We start from the raw sequence: 12036 nt of genomic DNA on the forward strand, positions 1-12036 counted from the left end.
TTTAAGCACATATATTGTCTCTTCGTTCAGAGATCCTGTATGTAACAAAATGCGCACAAGACACCGAAGCTTGCGGATGGATAGTTTTTTTTGTGTACTTAGAGGAAGACGAGAAAAAAGGAGAACACAGAGGAAGCACGACTGAAAGTAATCATCCCCGGTGGAGTTGATTAAGTCGCTATTAAGCTAATTACGATGAGTTTGCGAGTTTTTCAATGACGGCACGGTTTTATCGGCAAGGTGTTGTTCGTTCGAGGATATTTCTAATGTACCACATATTACGAATCTTTATAGACGTTTTTCGATATCTCTTGATAATAAGCGACTCTACTTGATAACGAGACTCAAGTCTGTAGATCGACGGTGGATACGCAAGTGTGCACAAACGACCAAACTCACTCGTGATCATTTTTTATTGCAAATCATTGCCTTCTGAATCCTTCTTGTGATATGGAATATTCAAGTTTCTTCATCATGAAGAGATCGTATAAAAGCCAGCCGAATCTAGAAATGATCGAAAAGTTATTGATTCACATTTAAATTGCACTAATAATTAGCAATTTGGATTTAAATCATTAATAATTTAATTTGCAGCTAAGATAAATTTATAAAACTGTATTGTTAATTTGTAAATTTTTAAATTTAATTAACATGAATTATATAAATAATTCATATGTAAATATGAAATATACCTAAATTAGTTTTGATAAATTTCACTAATTTGAAAAATTATTGAGTTGAAATGAAATATATATCGTTTGGCCGTTTGTACAAAATGAAACGCCTACGCTACGCCAAACGCAAACACCCGTCGAATGTTTCTCTAGAAGATGATTAATCGAGGATCGGAGGAATAAATCAATTATTAGTCGTGCTTGACGCGAAATCTCTACAAGCCCTAGCAAGCATCGTTATCTCTTTGCATTCAAAAATCCTCTAATTGTGACAGACTTTATTCTAAGTGGAATTTAGAATTTGTACATTATTATTTTTGTATGTCATGTTGTAAAATAATTATTTTTGTTAGTGTATTTACTTATGTTTAATGAAAATTAATAAGTTTGAAAAAAAAACAAAATAATTACCACTAATATTTGATGAAATATAAATCGATTAATTTATTTTTTATTTATATTACATACATATGTGCAGTTTGATACGTACAACTATTATAAATGCATTGTTTTTTTGTTGTAAAAAAACATTTTTTTTATTTATCTAACGTTACACAAATTTTACATGTACGATATGAAACAAAATATTTTTGGAAGTTTTGGTAACGAAATAAATTTTTTAAAATCGATGAATGAGTGCAAAGGGATGGATGAAACTATCTTTCTAGCCAGCCCCTATATAACGTGTCGTGTAGCGTTAATCCGACAGTGTTGCACAGCAATATTGAGTATGTACCGCGAGATGATTTTTTCGAGCACTATTTCGAGGCAACGCGTTCGAGGGCGGATCTAGTGGCGGATCTAGTTTCATGATTTGAAGAAGATATGACGAATCAATTATACTTTCACGCGACGCTGTATCGTAATCATCACTCATATATATGTTAAATTTGTATGTTACTGTGATTATGATTTATTAGCACAAATATAATCTAATGACCCAACGTTGCTGAATTAATCAATTATTGAAATTAATTATTGATATTAAATGAAACATTGGTATATAATTAAATATTAGCATGTCAGTATTAATGGTTAATTAATTTATTTATTTTTGAAGTTTATTAATTAAATTTATCAAATATCTTTGAATTTAAATTAGGAAAATAAATATGTTAAATATTATCTTATTGTTGCTAATTGAATTAATTAATTAATTTAAATTTTATCTTATTTACGAAATGGACCTTTAAAGCAATTGCAGCCAAAAAAATTAAGATTTTGTCATAAAACTATTTAGATTGCAAGTTTTTAAATTCCACAAGATTTAAAAAGGATCTTTCTTCTTTTTCTTAGATCCGCCTTCAGAAATACACAATTATTTTATTTATTTTTTTAGGGAAAGACATTTTGCCTACGATCTAAGACTGTAACAAAGTGAAAAAATGCGATCGCGGAAATTTATTATATTATAAATATCTTTAAATTTATAAATTCATAAATTTATAAACATATAAAGAATTATATACAAATTTATTACAAATGGGATGCGAACGGTCTCTTCATTAAAAAGGACAGCCATCCTATCCGCGATAGTGACTTAGAGTCGACTTAGAGTCTAAAAATCGATGGATTCGAAATAATTGCGGGCAATGTCTTTCCCTTAATGTAATTGATAAGTAAACCGATGTATACCGATCTAGTCGAAATGATCGTCGTATAACGAATTTATAATGTAATCACTTTAATTCTTAATTGATTGATACCTTATTGGTAACTGACGTTGCTTTTTTAATTATCAACAATCACTATCTTATTTTATATTAGATATTGCATTATTATATAGGGTGTTTCGAAATTCGCGAATCAAAATATCATAGTAACAAGGTCTTTGAAAAAATAAGTAAAAAAGTTATTTATAAATTTTTATTTTAAGCAGTAGTTTTTCAGATATAAGAGTTTAAATTTAGCCAATTATAAATTACGGTTAAACGGAAGCATGTCCGTGAGCGCGTCGATAGTGTTAATGGTCGCGCACTTTACGTGCATGCTAATCTATAATTGGCTGAATTTAAAGTATTATATCTCAAAAACTACTGCTTAAAATAAAAATTTACACATAACTTTTTACTTAATTTTTCGAAGACTTTCTTGCTATAATATTTTGATTCACGAAATTTTGGGACACCCTGTATATTAGGTCTTTATTACATTTTAATATTTGCAAATAGTTTAATTTCCTGAAGTTAAGTATTAAACTAAGAATTTGTGGAATTAATGAATTTTTAATATCAATTGTCATTAAAGAATTAAGAGCCTCATTTGATATTAATATTGATATTGTTGATTACTTAATATTTTGAAATAATATTGATAAATAATATAATATTATAATTTAATATTTAATATGGTGCTGAAAGAGGGATTTGATAACAACAAATAACAGATTAGTTTTAATTAAGATAAATTAAATTGGAGTGGGACAATTGGAAGCGAACGTTCCGGCTAGAGCGGAGCCTCAAGTGCATTTACGACTTATATATATATATATTACAAAGGTATATAAATATATAAATATGTCGAAACAAACTTATAGGAGTGGTTATGTCATGGCGAGAGGAGGAGCGGTCCTTTTGCTATTGTTTCTTGTTTGCTGTACCGTAAGACAAAATCGTAGTCGAGTAGCAACGGCGGGATTATCATTTCAGCTTCATGCTACATAGCAACGTAACAAATGCATACACAGAATGTACCGTATTATTGTGAACAATTAGAGGGAACAGGATAGCGTGTTTTGTGCGGACAAAGGCGCTTTTGTCCGCATAACGAACCACGATCAGAGAGATGTTGACAATTTTCTATTCTTTATATTTGATTGTCCGCAATATTTGTAAAAATAGACTGCATGCTTTCACTAATTAATGAAAATATACTTGAAATAGTACGTTCAAAATAACGATAGTAATCGTTTCACAATCGCAAGAATTTTTGTATTACTATTTATACTACAAGATCGATAATATTTCACTCCGCTATAATTTTAAATGTTATTTTATTTGTGATTTAAATCTATGTTATCTAATTTTTATTTTAGTTTTTTTATTGTATAGGTTCAACTACAAATTTTTAATCTTGAAAAAATAATCTTTGTATCGTGAGGAGTTCTAAGGAAAAGCGAGTTTAGGCATTCGCTTTAACTGCCATTAAAAGCGAGTCGAAAGTGTGTCTCTGATCGTCGATGGTTCGTTTGTCGAGGTGAAGGAACCAACCCCATCTTTTTGTACCTTGTGTCTTAGATGGAGCCTCGTGTTAGTCCGAATCCGAGGTTCTCGCGAATGGAATTTTGCAAACTTGTCATAACATGTGTGTCGCGATTACTATATTTAAACCGTAGAGCTTCAACGAATGAACGAATAAAGTTTTATGTTCACCAGAAAATCCTTGGAATTCTTAGACTTCTAAATTATCTTAATCAAAAATATCTGTACAACAATTTCTTTGCGAGATTATAATTTAAATGGAAATCGTCTATCAAAAATGGACACAGATTAATATGAGCAGCTAATTTTTCAGATTATTTTTCAGCTTTTGCATTTGTACAAATAAGCCTTTGACAACGCACAATTTTAATTTTTTTGTAAGTTGATAGAAATATAATAGTTTGATTTTTGGGATAGGTTCGATTAAACGATTGATGATTTATTATATAGTTTATTGTAATGTCAATTATATACAAATTTAAAATTACGTCCAGTGTGCTTCTGACTACGCTGACATACCGTTTTTCTCATCGATGTGCAATATTATTACAATCGGAGCTATTCCCGAGCTCTTCGGTATCCTTCACTCGTTAACAGCGCATCAGCGACAGACCTAAACTTAATTAATCTTTATTTACAGTTGAAATTACATTCGAAAGATCCTTCAACAGCCTGTCGCTGTTCAGATATTCAAAAAATTTAATCCTTTAAAAATAGGACAACTCTAGAAATTTAATCTCTTTGTCTTTTCGTTACTTGCTAGTCTTAAAAATGATACGAAACTGACAGACGAATGATATGAGATTAGTGAAATCAGTATAAAAATTGAAATAAAGAATAACGTTTAATAAAGTCTTTATAATTTTTCGAAATAGTTTTCAACAAAGTAGTTTACAGTCAATTAATTGTTACATGCGAATGCCTGCCTCGCATATAATTTTTTTTTGCAAATGTTTATAACTATTTAAAACAACAAGGATTGATTAAATTTGCAGTTGTCTTATTTTTGTAAAACATTGATGTATTAAAAACAACGCGTTTCTTTTCTATCGCAGCAGCCTTCTGTTTTCTGAATTTTGACTTTTATCACGATTTTCCGTTCAACGATTCGCAATTTTTCCTTAATTTGCGATCGTTTGGCAGTATACTGTTGAGTGTCGTCGATCATTCGACTTTTTCTTATTCTTATAGTAAAAAGAAAAATTGATTCCATTCTCAACTGAAACTGTTTCAGAAATTTATCAAATTTTTATTGTGCAGGAATTTGTCTTAATTTTATCTTATATTTTAATTTGCAAAAAATCACAAGAACATTATAATAATTTCACGAAATTATAATTTACTGAAATTTTGTTCTGTCAATCTTTACTTCGTGACAAAATTTTGCTGCTAAGAATAAATTTGATTTTTATAAAAATTTAGTCACATCATTATTGAGAAAAAGAAATTTTTAATTAAGTATTTAATTGAGCATTTGAACGATCGACGTCATAGAAATGAATCGTCGTGGCAGCGATTCGAACCATTGTCATAATCATCATCACTCGGAAGAACGAGGACAGTGTCGGCACGATTCAAATCGGCTCGAACCTTCAGTCTATATTATGGGAGGGTAATAAAAAAGAGAGGGAAAAGGAGAAAAAGACACCGGATAAAATAAAAGCAGATTAAGAAAGCACTATTAATTCTGATTATTAAGTTTGTGCGCGTAAGGAAATTACTTATTAATTAGTTATAATAAATTTTTACAATGAAATTCGAAATAAAGAAGATGTCAGTCTTTAGTAATTAAAAATTAGAATCCTTAAATAAATATGTATTATACCTAAATAAAATAAAAAAAAGTATTATAAAATGAAAAGGAGAATATAACAAGATGAAAAATGACAAAAAGAAATATGAAATACGAGGTCTTTTCTGAGGATGAAGAGTACTACTTAACGCAGATTTGTCTATCCGTCGAAGACTATGTGATTTTCGGCAGTTGGTCGCAAATTCGAAAGGTAGAAAACGATAACAGTATGGCGTTGCCACTAACACAGGGGCATAGCGAATGGAAACAACGTTGCTTCGGCCCGAACGGCCAGACTTCGACTTTTGCTGGCTCTGTATAGAGGCCAGCCAGTTGGCTTCCTGGCTTCGAATTTCGGTTACACCCCTGCACTAATATGTACTTCTCACGTAACAATGAAAGTCCTTCATTTACTTTTCATCCTTTATCACTTCCTATCTATCGACAATATCACGGTCGCTTCGAAAAACTTTGAAGAATTGTCCCATTTTCCGTCGAGCATCAGCGGAAAGCATTATCCCTGAAACAGTTCGCCGTTTCTGATTTCAGACTTTGTCTCTTTTAATCGTCTTGCGGTTTCGTCTGTAGGATTCTGGTGGCCACTTCTGATGGCCAAACCGACGACGAAGAACATTCCGAAGAGCCATCTATACGGTTTCCCGACACTCGACGGGTCTCAAGATTCTAATCTAAAAGTTTCGGCATTCGCTAGAGTCTGACTCGCAGCTTCCTTGTGACCTGGCAATGATTGTATTACTTCTTGAGTATCCTGATTATGTCCATGGTCAGATTGATAATGGAGATTCCATTGCAAAGTGATTCCTTGACTCTTGTTTCAAGATCTTAATTTCCTCGCGGCCATGTTAGTTCGGTAGCCGCGCGGTCTCCTAGAGTCAGACTCTTAGCTCCTCCATGACCTGAGGGTGATTGTGTCCCTTCTTCAAGGTCCCGGTGCCGGTCATGGCCAGGCTCTCCTGCTGGAGCTGGTTGGGACTAATGATGAGGTTTTGACCAGGCTTGCCGGGCTTCGTGTTCTTCGGTGGCGGGGGCGGCATAGGCACGTGACAGGTATTGTTCTGGAGGTCGGCGAACTCCGGTGGCGGTATGTGCTGGATGTGGTGTCGCTCGGCGGTCTTGGTCTCCAGCTCGCCGCAAATGTTGTTCGGCATCTGGCCGTTCTCCTGGCGCTTCTTCGAGCAGCCGTGGTGCTGGTGGTTGCTCTTGTCGCGCTGATAATACACCCCGGCGAAAATGAGCACGTTCAGGATCAGCAGGCTGCAACCGATCGCGATTGTCACGCTCAGGGCGGTGGAATACGCCGCGAAGCCGTCCTCCGGTAACGCCGTGGAGTCCTCGAAAGTGATCTCGCTCGGCATAGCCGTTGATACGTTGGACGAGGATTTCTCGATAGAAGTTACCTCCAAGGTGGTCGTTCTCGTGGTTGTTGGCAGCCTCTGAATGAATCTGGGTGGCACCTGGAGAATACGATTCTTCCTGAGCTTGTTTCGATTTTGATAGTTGTACGATTAATTAGTACGATTAATTGTTTTATGACAATACCTGCTCGGCGTCGAGAAGATGATGCGACCTAGGAACATCGTCCGAGCCGGGTTTGTGAAGGTCAGGCACCAAGTTCAGCCAAAACGAAAGGCGATGGGCCCTGTAGTGGTTCTTCAGTTTCGATTTGAGTTCTATAAAGTTAAAGTATGAGCGATTTAGTTTACTTTTATATACATATTATTATAATAATTTTTGTGCCATGAAAACATGTACATAAAACTTAAAAATTTTTAATACATTTTTTGTATAAAAAAAGAGAAAATTAATTAAAAAGAAATTTATCAAAAAGGTATAATCTTCTTGAATACGACGGAAAGATTTAATAAAAGAATATTAGAATTAAAAAGCAACGTCATAGAGGACAGCTTACCTATGCTAAGATATTTTTTATGGACGGCCTCATAAGCGGTCCAGTCGATATTTTTAAACTTGGTCCTCTCCGGTCTGGAACCGAGGGGTCCAGGATCAGGAGTGCCCTCGTTCGGATTCCTGACGAGAAGGATCGTTAATAGCAAATCGATCTTTTATTTTACGTTGAGCGTTGCGAAAGATGGCAACTTTTATGACAACTTACCCGGTGCGTGCAAAGTTTGTCAGATAGAGTATCACGCTCTCGGAGAGCGCTGTCTCGGCTCTAGTATAGTTCTTTGGCCAATGGGACATTCCTCCGACCAGGGGCGCTCCGAAAAAATATGGCAACTCCTCCCCGTGGATACATCCCGGCCTCTAAAAGAATAATTGACATGGTGTACAATAAGAATACATTTAAAATTAAATATAAATAGATGTAAAAGTAACAGCAAAAATAAGAATTTATTTCTCTTTCTGCTGTTATTTTTAGATTTTTTTTTGTATATAATATTATATGTTAATAATTTTTTGCGTGTTTATTTCTCTATTTCTCTTTCTCTCTGTTCTTTTCGGCTCAAGATGACAGATAAAAAAATTAGTCGACTCGAGACGACTTTGATTTGAGGCACTTTAACAGTTCAATCGCATGGTCCAACCGGCGGGAGGGTGAAAGGGACGGTGGAACGCGGACCGAACTAACCGCGGAATTCAGAAGAATTTTTCCGAGGTCGGAGAATCCTCTTTCGCGCTCGATCATACGAAAGCGCTCGTGGAATCTGCCAAAGTCCCAGAAGCACCCACGATTTCTCGTTGAAATTGTAAAAATACCTCGGCCTATTCCGCAAACTTCGCGTTTGCCTGCCATTCTAACAAGCCCGAGTGCAGAGTTCGTGTCCTCGAAAAATTCAAATTATTCACGAGAAATAGCGGGATCGTGTTTCCGCCTATAGTAGATTTTGAAAGTGGTTTTTACGCTTTAATTCAAAATCCAAGAATGAAATATGATCCAATAATGATTATTGGAGTAACTCAATTGGCGGTTGATGTTAATAATTACAGAATAAACTGTTGGAATGCTTAATGAATAATAGCAGTAATCAATTAAATTATCATTCATTAAGCGGGAAATAATTACTCTTTTGATCACGATCATTTCGATGTATTAACGTGTATCAATATATTAATCTATTATGATTCATTTTACAATTAAGTATCGATTAGTTGAGCGGAATACGAAACTAGCTTCCTTGCAATATGAAATACACATTAAAAATGTCTCAATGTCGGAGTTATATATTTCACTTCATAGCACAGGGAATATGAAATATCCCAGTTAGCGTTTATATTCTCGCAAAACGAACGTTTTGCGAATGCAACCGAAACGTTTTTCTGGATGCAGTCGTGCAGACGCAATAAGTTCGTTGCAGCGTTTACGCGCGATCCTTATTCTTCGTTGGCTTCGTGGCGCGAGACAGGACCGGGGGTGGAGGTGGGGAGGGAGGGAAACAGGGGGACGACGGGGGCGCGTTGAACGTTTAATGCACTTTCATTTCGCCGGTGACGGCAACGGTGATCGCCAGGTCGAGGTGCCAGACGATATTCGTATGCAAAGTGCACCGGGTGTAAGGCATAAAGGTGCCGGCAGAAATGACGGCATGGGGTGGGAAGGAAAAAGTGCGCGGGAGCTGCAGGTGCGAGGCGAACGTGGAATTTCAAATCCTCCTTCTCCGCCCCTTCCGTCCGTTTGGCGCTTCTTTAAAATTCCACTTCTTCGCCGTTGTTTTTCGAATTTACGGGGGCGGATAAATATGAAGGGGTGCGATAATTTATTTAGCAAATTTTAACCTTTCGTGAAAAGTCGAAGAAAATTTTCAAGAGGTGGATTATTATTTTCCTCGAAGACCTGACAATTTTTGGATTTCCAAATCCCTCGTATCTTGTGCGTTATATTTATACACATTATATATATATTTGTATTTCCTTCACTCCGTGTATTTGTCGCGCATGTACGCGAGGTGTGTGGTTAACTAAAACGCGGTTTACACAGACTCATGCCTAATGCGCATCAAGAATACATATCTTGAAATAATATCCCGAAATTTCGCGCAACGGTAATAACTGATCTCATCGGTCCAATTTTCGGATTTCCTTCTACACATCCGTTTCTTGTTAGACAAGACCGGAAAAGAGGAGAGTGGATATTGCTAATATATGTGGCATTAATAATCGCACCACTGCGAAATTCATTCAAAGTTCGAAACTAGGAGTAGGTAAAGGAAAAGGGGTGGAGGGAGGATGAGGGAGGAAAGGGGTCGTACGTGCATCGTAAGTTTCTGAAATCAGATATGAACAAGAGTCGCCGCCATGTTGTCGCATTTCCGGTGAATCCCAACTTCTGTCTCGTATATAGGCGTTATAAGTAACTTTAATAAATAAATAATATGAAAAATTGATGAGAGATTGTACGTACGAATAAACCGAATTTATCTCTATTACGCTCTACTTTTTATTAATAGAATTTTTTAATATGTGTATAGCTTCTTATACATATTTAAAGTCTATAAAGGTTGTGCAAAATTTATCGCACGACATATTTATTATTAAATTCCACAATTTCCACAAGAAGATAAATAATATTAAAAATATGTGTAATATTTGAAAAGTAATTAGATATATTTCTAGATGTCTTTTATTCTCTAGATTTTGTAGCGTCTAAATTTTTTCAATTATTTTCATTCCAGTTTGTGCGATAAAAAGTACATTCTGATAACGAACCTGAGGATAGTCTCCGAATTTCGTTTGATAGTCGAAGACATATAGATAGGAATTCCTATGGGATTGGCTGTGAAGATCCGCGGTTCTCGTCGCCGGAGCGACCGTATTCGCGTCCCCCAGGGCCTCTAGAGTCTCGTCTCTGAAAAAAGGTGTATATATCCTCTTTGAGGTTTTTAGAAATATACTTTGTAAATTTCTCCCGAGTTTTGAATTAAAACAAATTATAAAATGGATGATGTAACTCAAATTAGTAAACTATAAAATATAATTTTTAAAAATTTTATAAAATTTAAAATAATACGTAAATATATACATGTATATATATAATTATGCGTATTTATTTTATAGAAAAAATAATGGATATATTGATGAAAAATAAAGATTTTAAAACAAGCTTTTTAAATGAATAAACATTAGTTTTTAATATATTTTTAATAAATAGTGAGACAAATAATTGTAGATTGAAAATCTAATAAATATACGACAAAAAATAAATTTATATCACGGCTGATTTATTCGCTATCAATAAAATAAATAATGGCTGGAGATTAATTAAAATAGATAGATGACAGCAATTAAAATAAATAAAAGAACGTTGTTATGAAATTTATTTTCAATTAAATTTCCTCGGGATTTACCTAATATTGACGGGATGTTGCACAGGTCGTTCCCAGTCCGTATACTCGTTTATTATGGTCGCTAGGATTTCCGGCTGGTGATACGTGTACGTGTTCCGCACGAATTCACGCAGGATCTTTGTCCTTCTATCAGCCTCGATTCCATACTGAGCATCGTCGGCGGTTAACGAAAAATATGCCTCGGAACGAACAACACCCACCATCAAATCGTACCTATGAATTGAAGCATTTTTCTTTACACATTGTTTAAAAAGGAAGTTTTACAAAATATTAACAAGTTTGCGATTTACAAAACATTTTCGGGATTTTATAAGCTTTATCTTAAAGTATGAAAAGCTTCCTGAGGTACGAAAAGTTTCGTTTTTATGGAGTCTGCAAATCTTGAAGGATCGCATTTCTGTTTATGTATGTGAAATTCTGACGCCATGAAAATATAATATATTGTACAATATTTATTAGAATAATAGAAAATTTGACAAATTACGAAATAATTAATGTAAAAAGTTTTAACTGTATGTCGAAATTAAATTCATTGGATTCTTAAACACCTGGAATTTTCCATTGGCACTTTGAATCCTAAAATTTTTCAATCTTAACAGTCTTGTTTACGCGAGCTTTTCGTATTTTCCACCGAGGAATAAAGGAATTCTCGACGTCGCAGGATGCGATTTTATCTTTCTTCGTGATATTTCTGCAGAAACTCCGGTATTGTTTCTCGCGCTATTTATTTTCTCTTGCTCCGATGCTCGATTTTGCTAGTTATAACGATTGGAACAAAAAGAGGAGCTGCGATACCTCGACAGTTTCGCCACGACGTCCTTCCTCAGAAGGATGTTGTTGAGCGTATTGATCGTGTCGACTTGCAGGGTGTAGTCCTGATCCTCGGGATCGCCGGGATCGATTACGACGCCGTCTATACTGGGGCCAAAGGCCGGCGCGAACTCCAGCCCTTTAACAGGCACCGATACCAATTCACTCAAGGACACGTCTCTCAGGCACTTCAACAGGGCCTGAGGATCTTCCGCTACCTGCGACAGAATAAAATC

The 12036-nt window shown here is 35.1% G+C and overlaps 1 protein-coding gene across 1 annotated transcript in view; it reads right to left on the minus strand.

Annotated features, from left to right (window-relative positions):
- Positions 1–4309: 4309 nt before the first annotated feature.
- Positions 4310–12036, minus strand: part of LOC105457394 (neuroligin-4, X-linked) — a 129165-nt gene continuing 121438 nt past the window's right edge. Inside the window, exons 5-11 of the mRNA XM_011702032.1 lie at positions 11786–12018; positions 10991–11203; positions 10353–10491; positions 7801–7952; positions 7597–7715; positions 7227–7357; positions 4310–7141 (exon numbers count right to left, since the gene is read on the minus strand). Of these exons, the coding sequence (XP_011700334.1) occupies positions 6560–7141; positions 7227–7357; positions 7597–7715; positions 7801–7952; positions 10353–10491; positions 10991–11203; positions 11786–12018 (1569 nt within the window). The 3' untranslated portion in view covers positions 4310–6559. The remainder of the gene's footprint in view (positions 7142–7226; positions 7358–7596; positions 7716–7800; positions 7953–10352; positions 10492–10990; positions 11204–11785; positions 12019–12036) is intronic.

The sequence above is a fragment of the Wasmannia auropunctata genome, unplaced genomic scaffold, assembly GCF_000956235.1.
Source record: "Wasmannia auropunctata unplaced genomic scaffold, wasmannia.A_1.0 LD335244.1, whole genome shotgun sequence".
NCBI classification, from domain to species: Eukaryota; Metazoa; Arthropoda; class Insecta; order Hymenoptera; family Formicidae; genus Wasmannia; species Wasmannia auropunctata.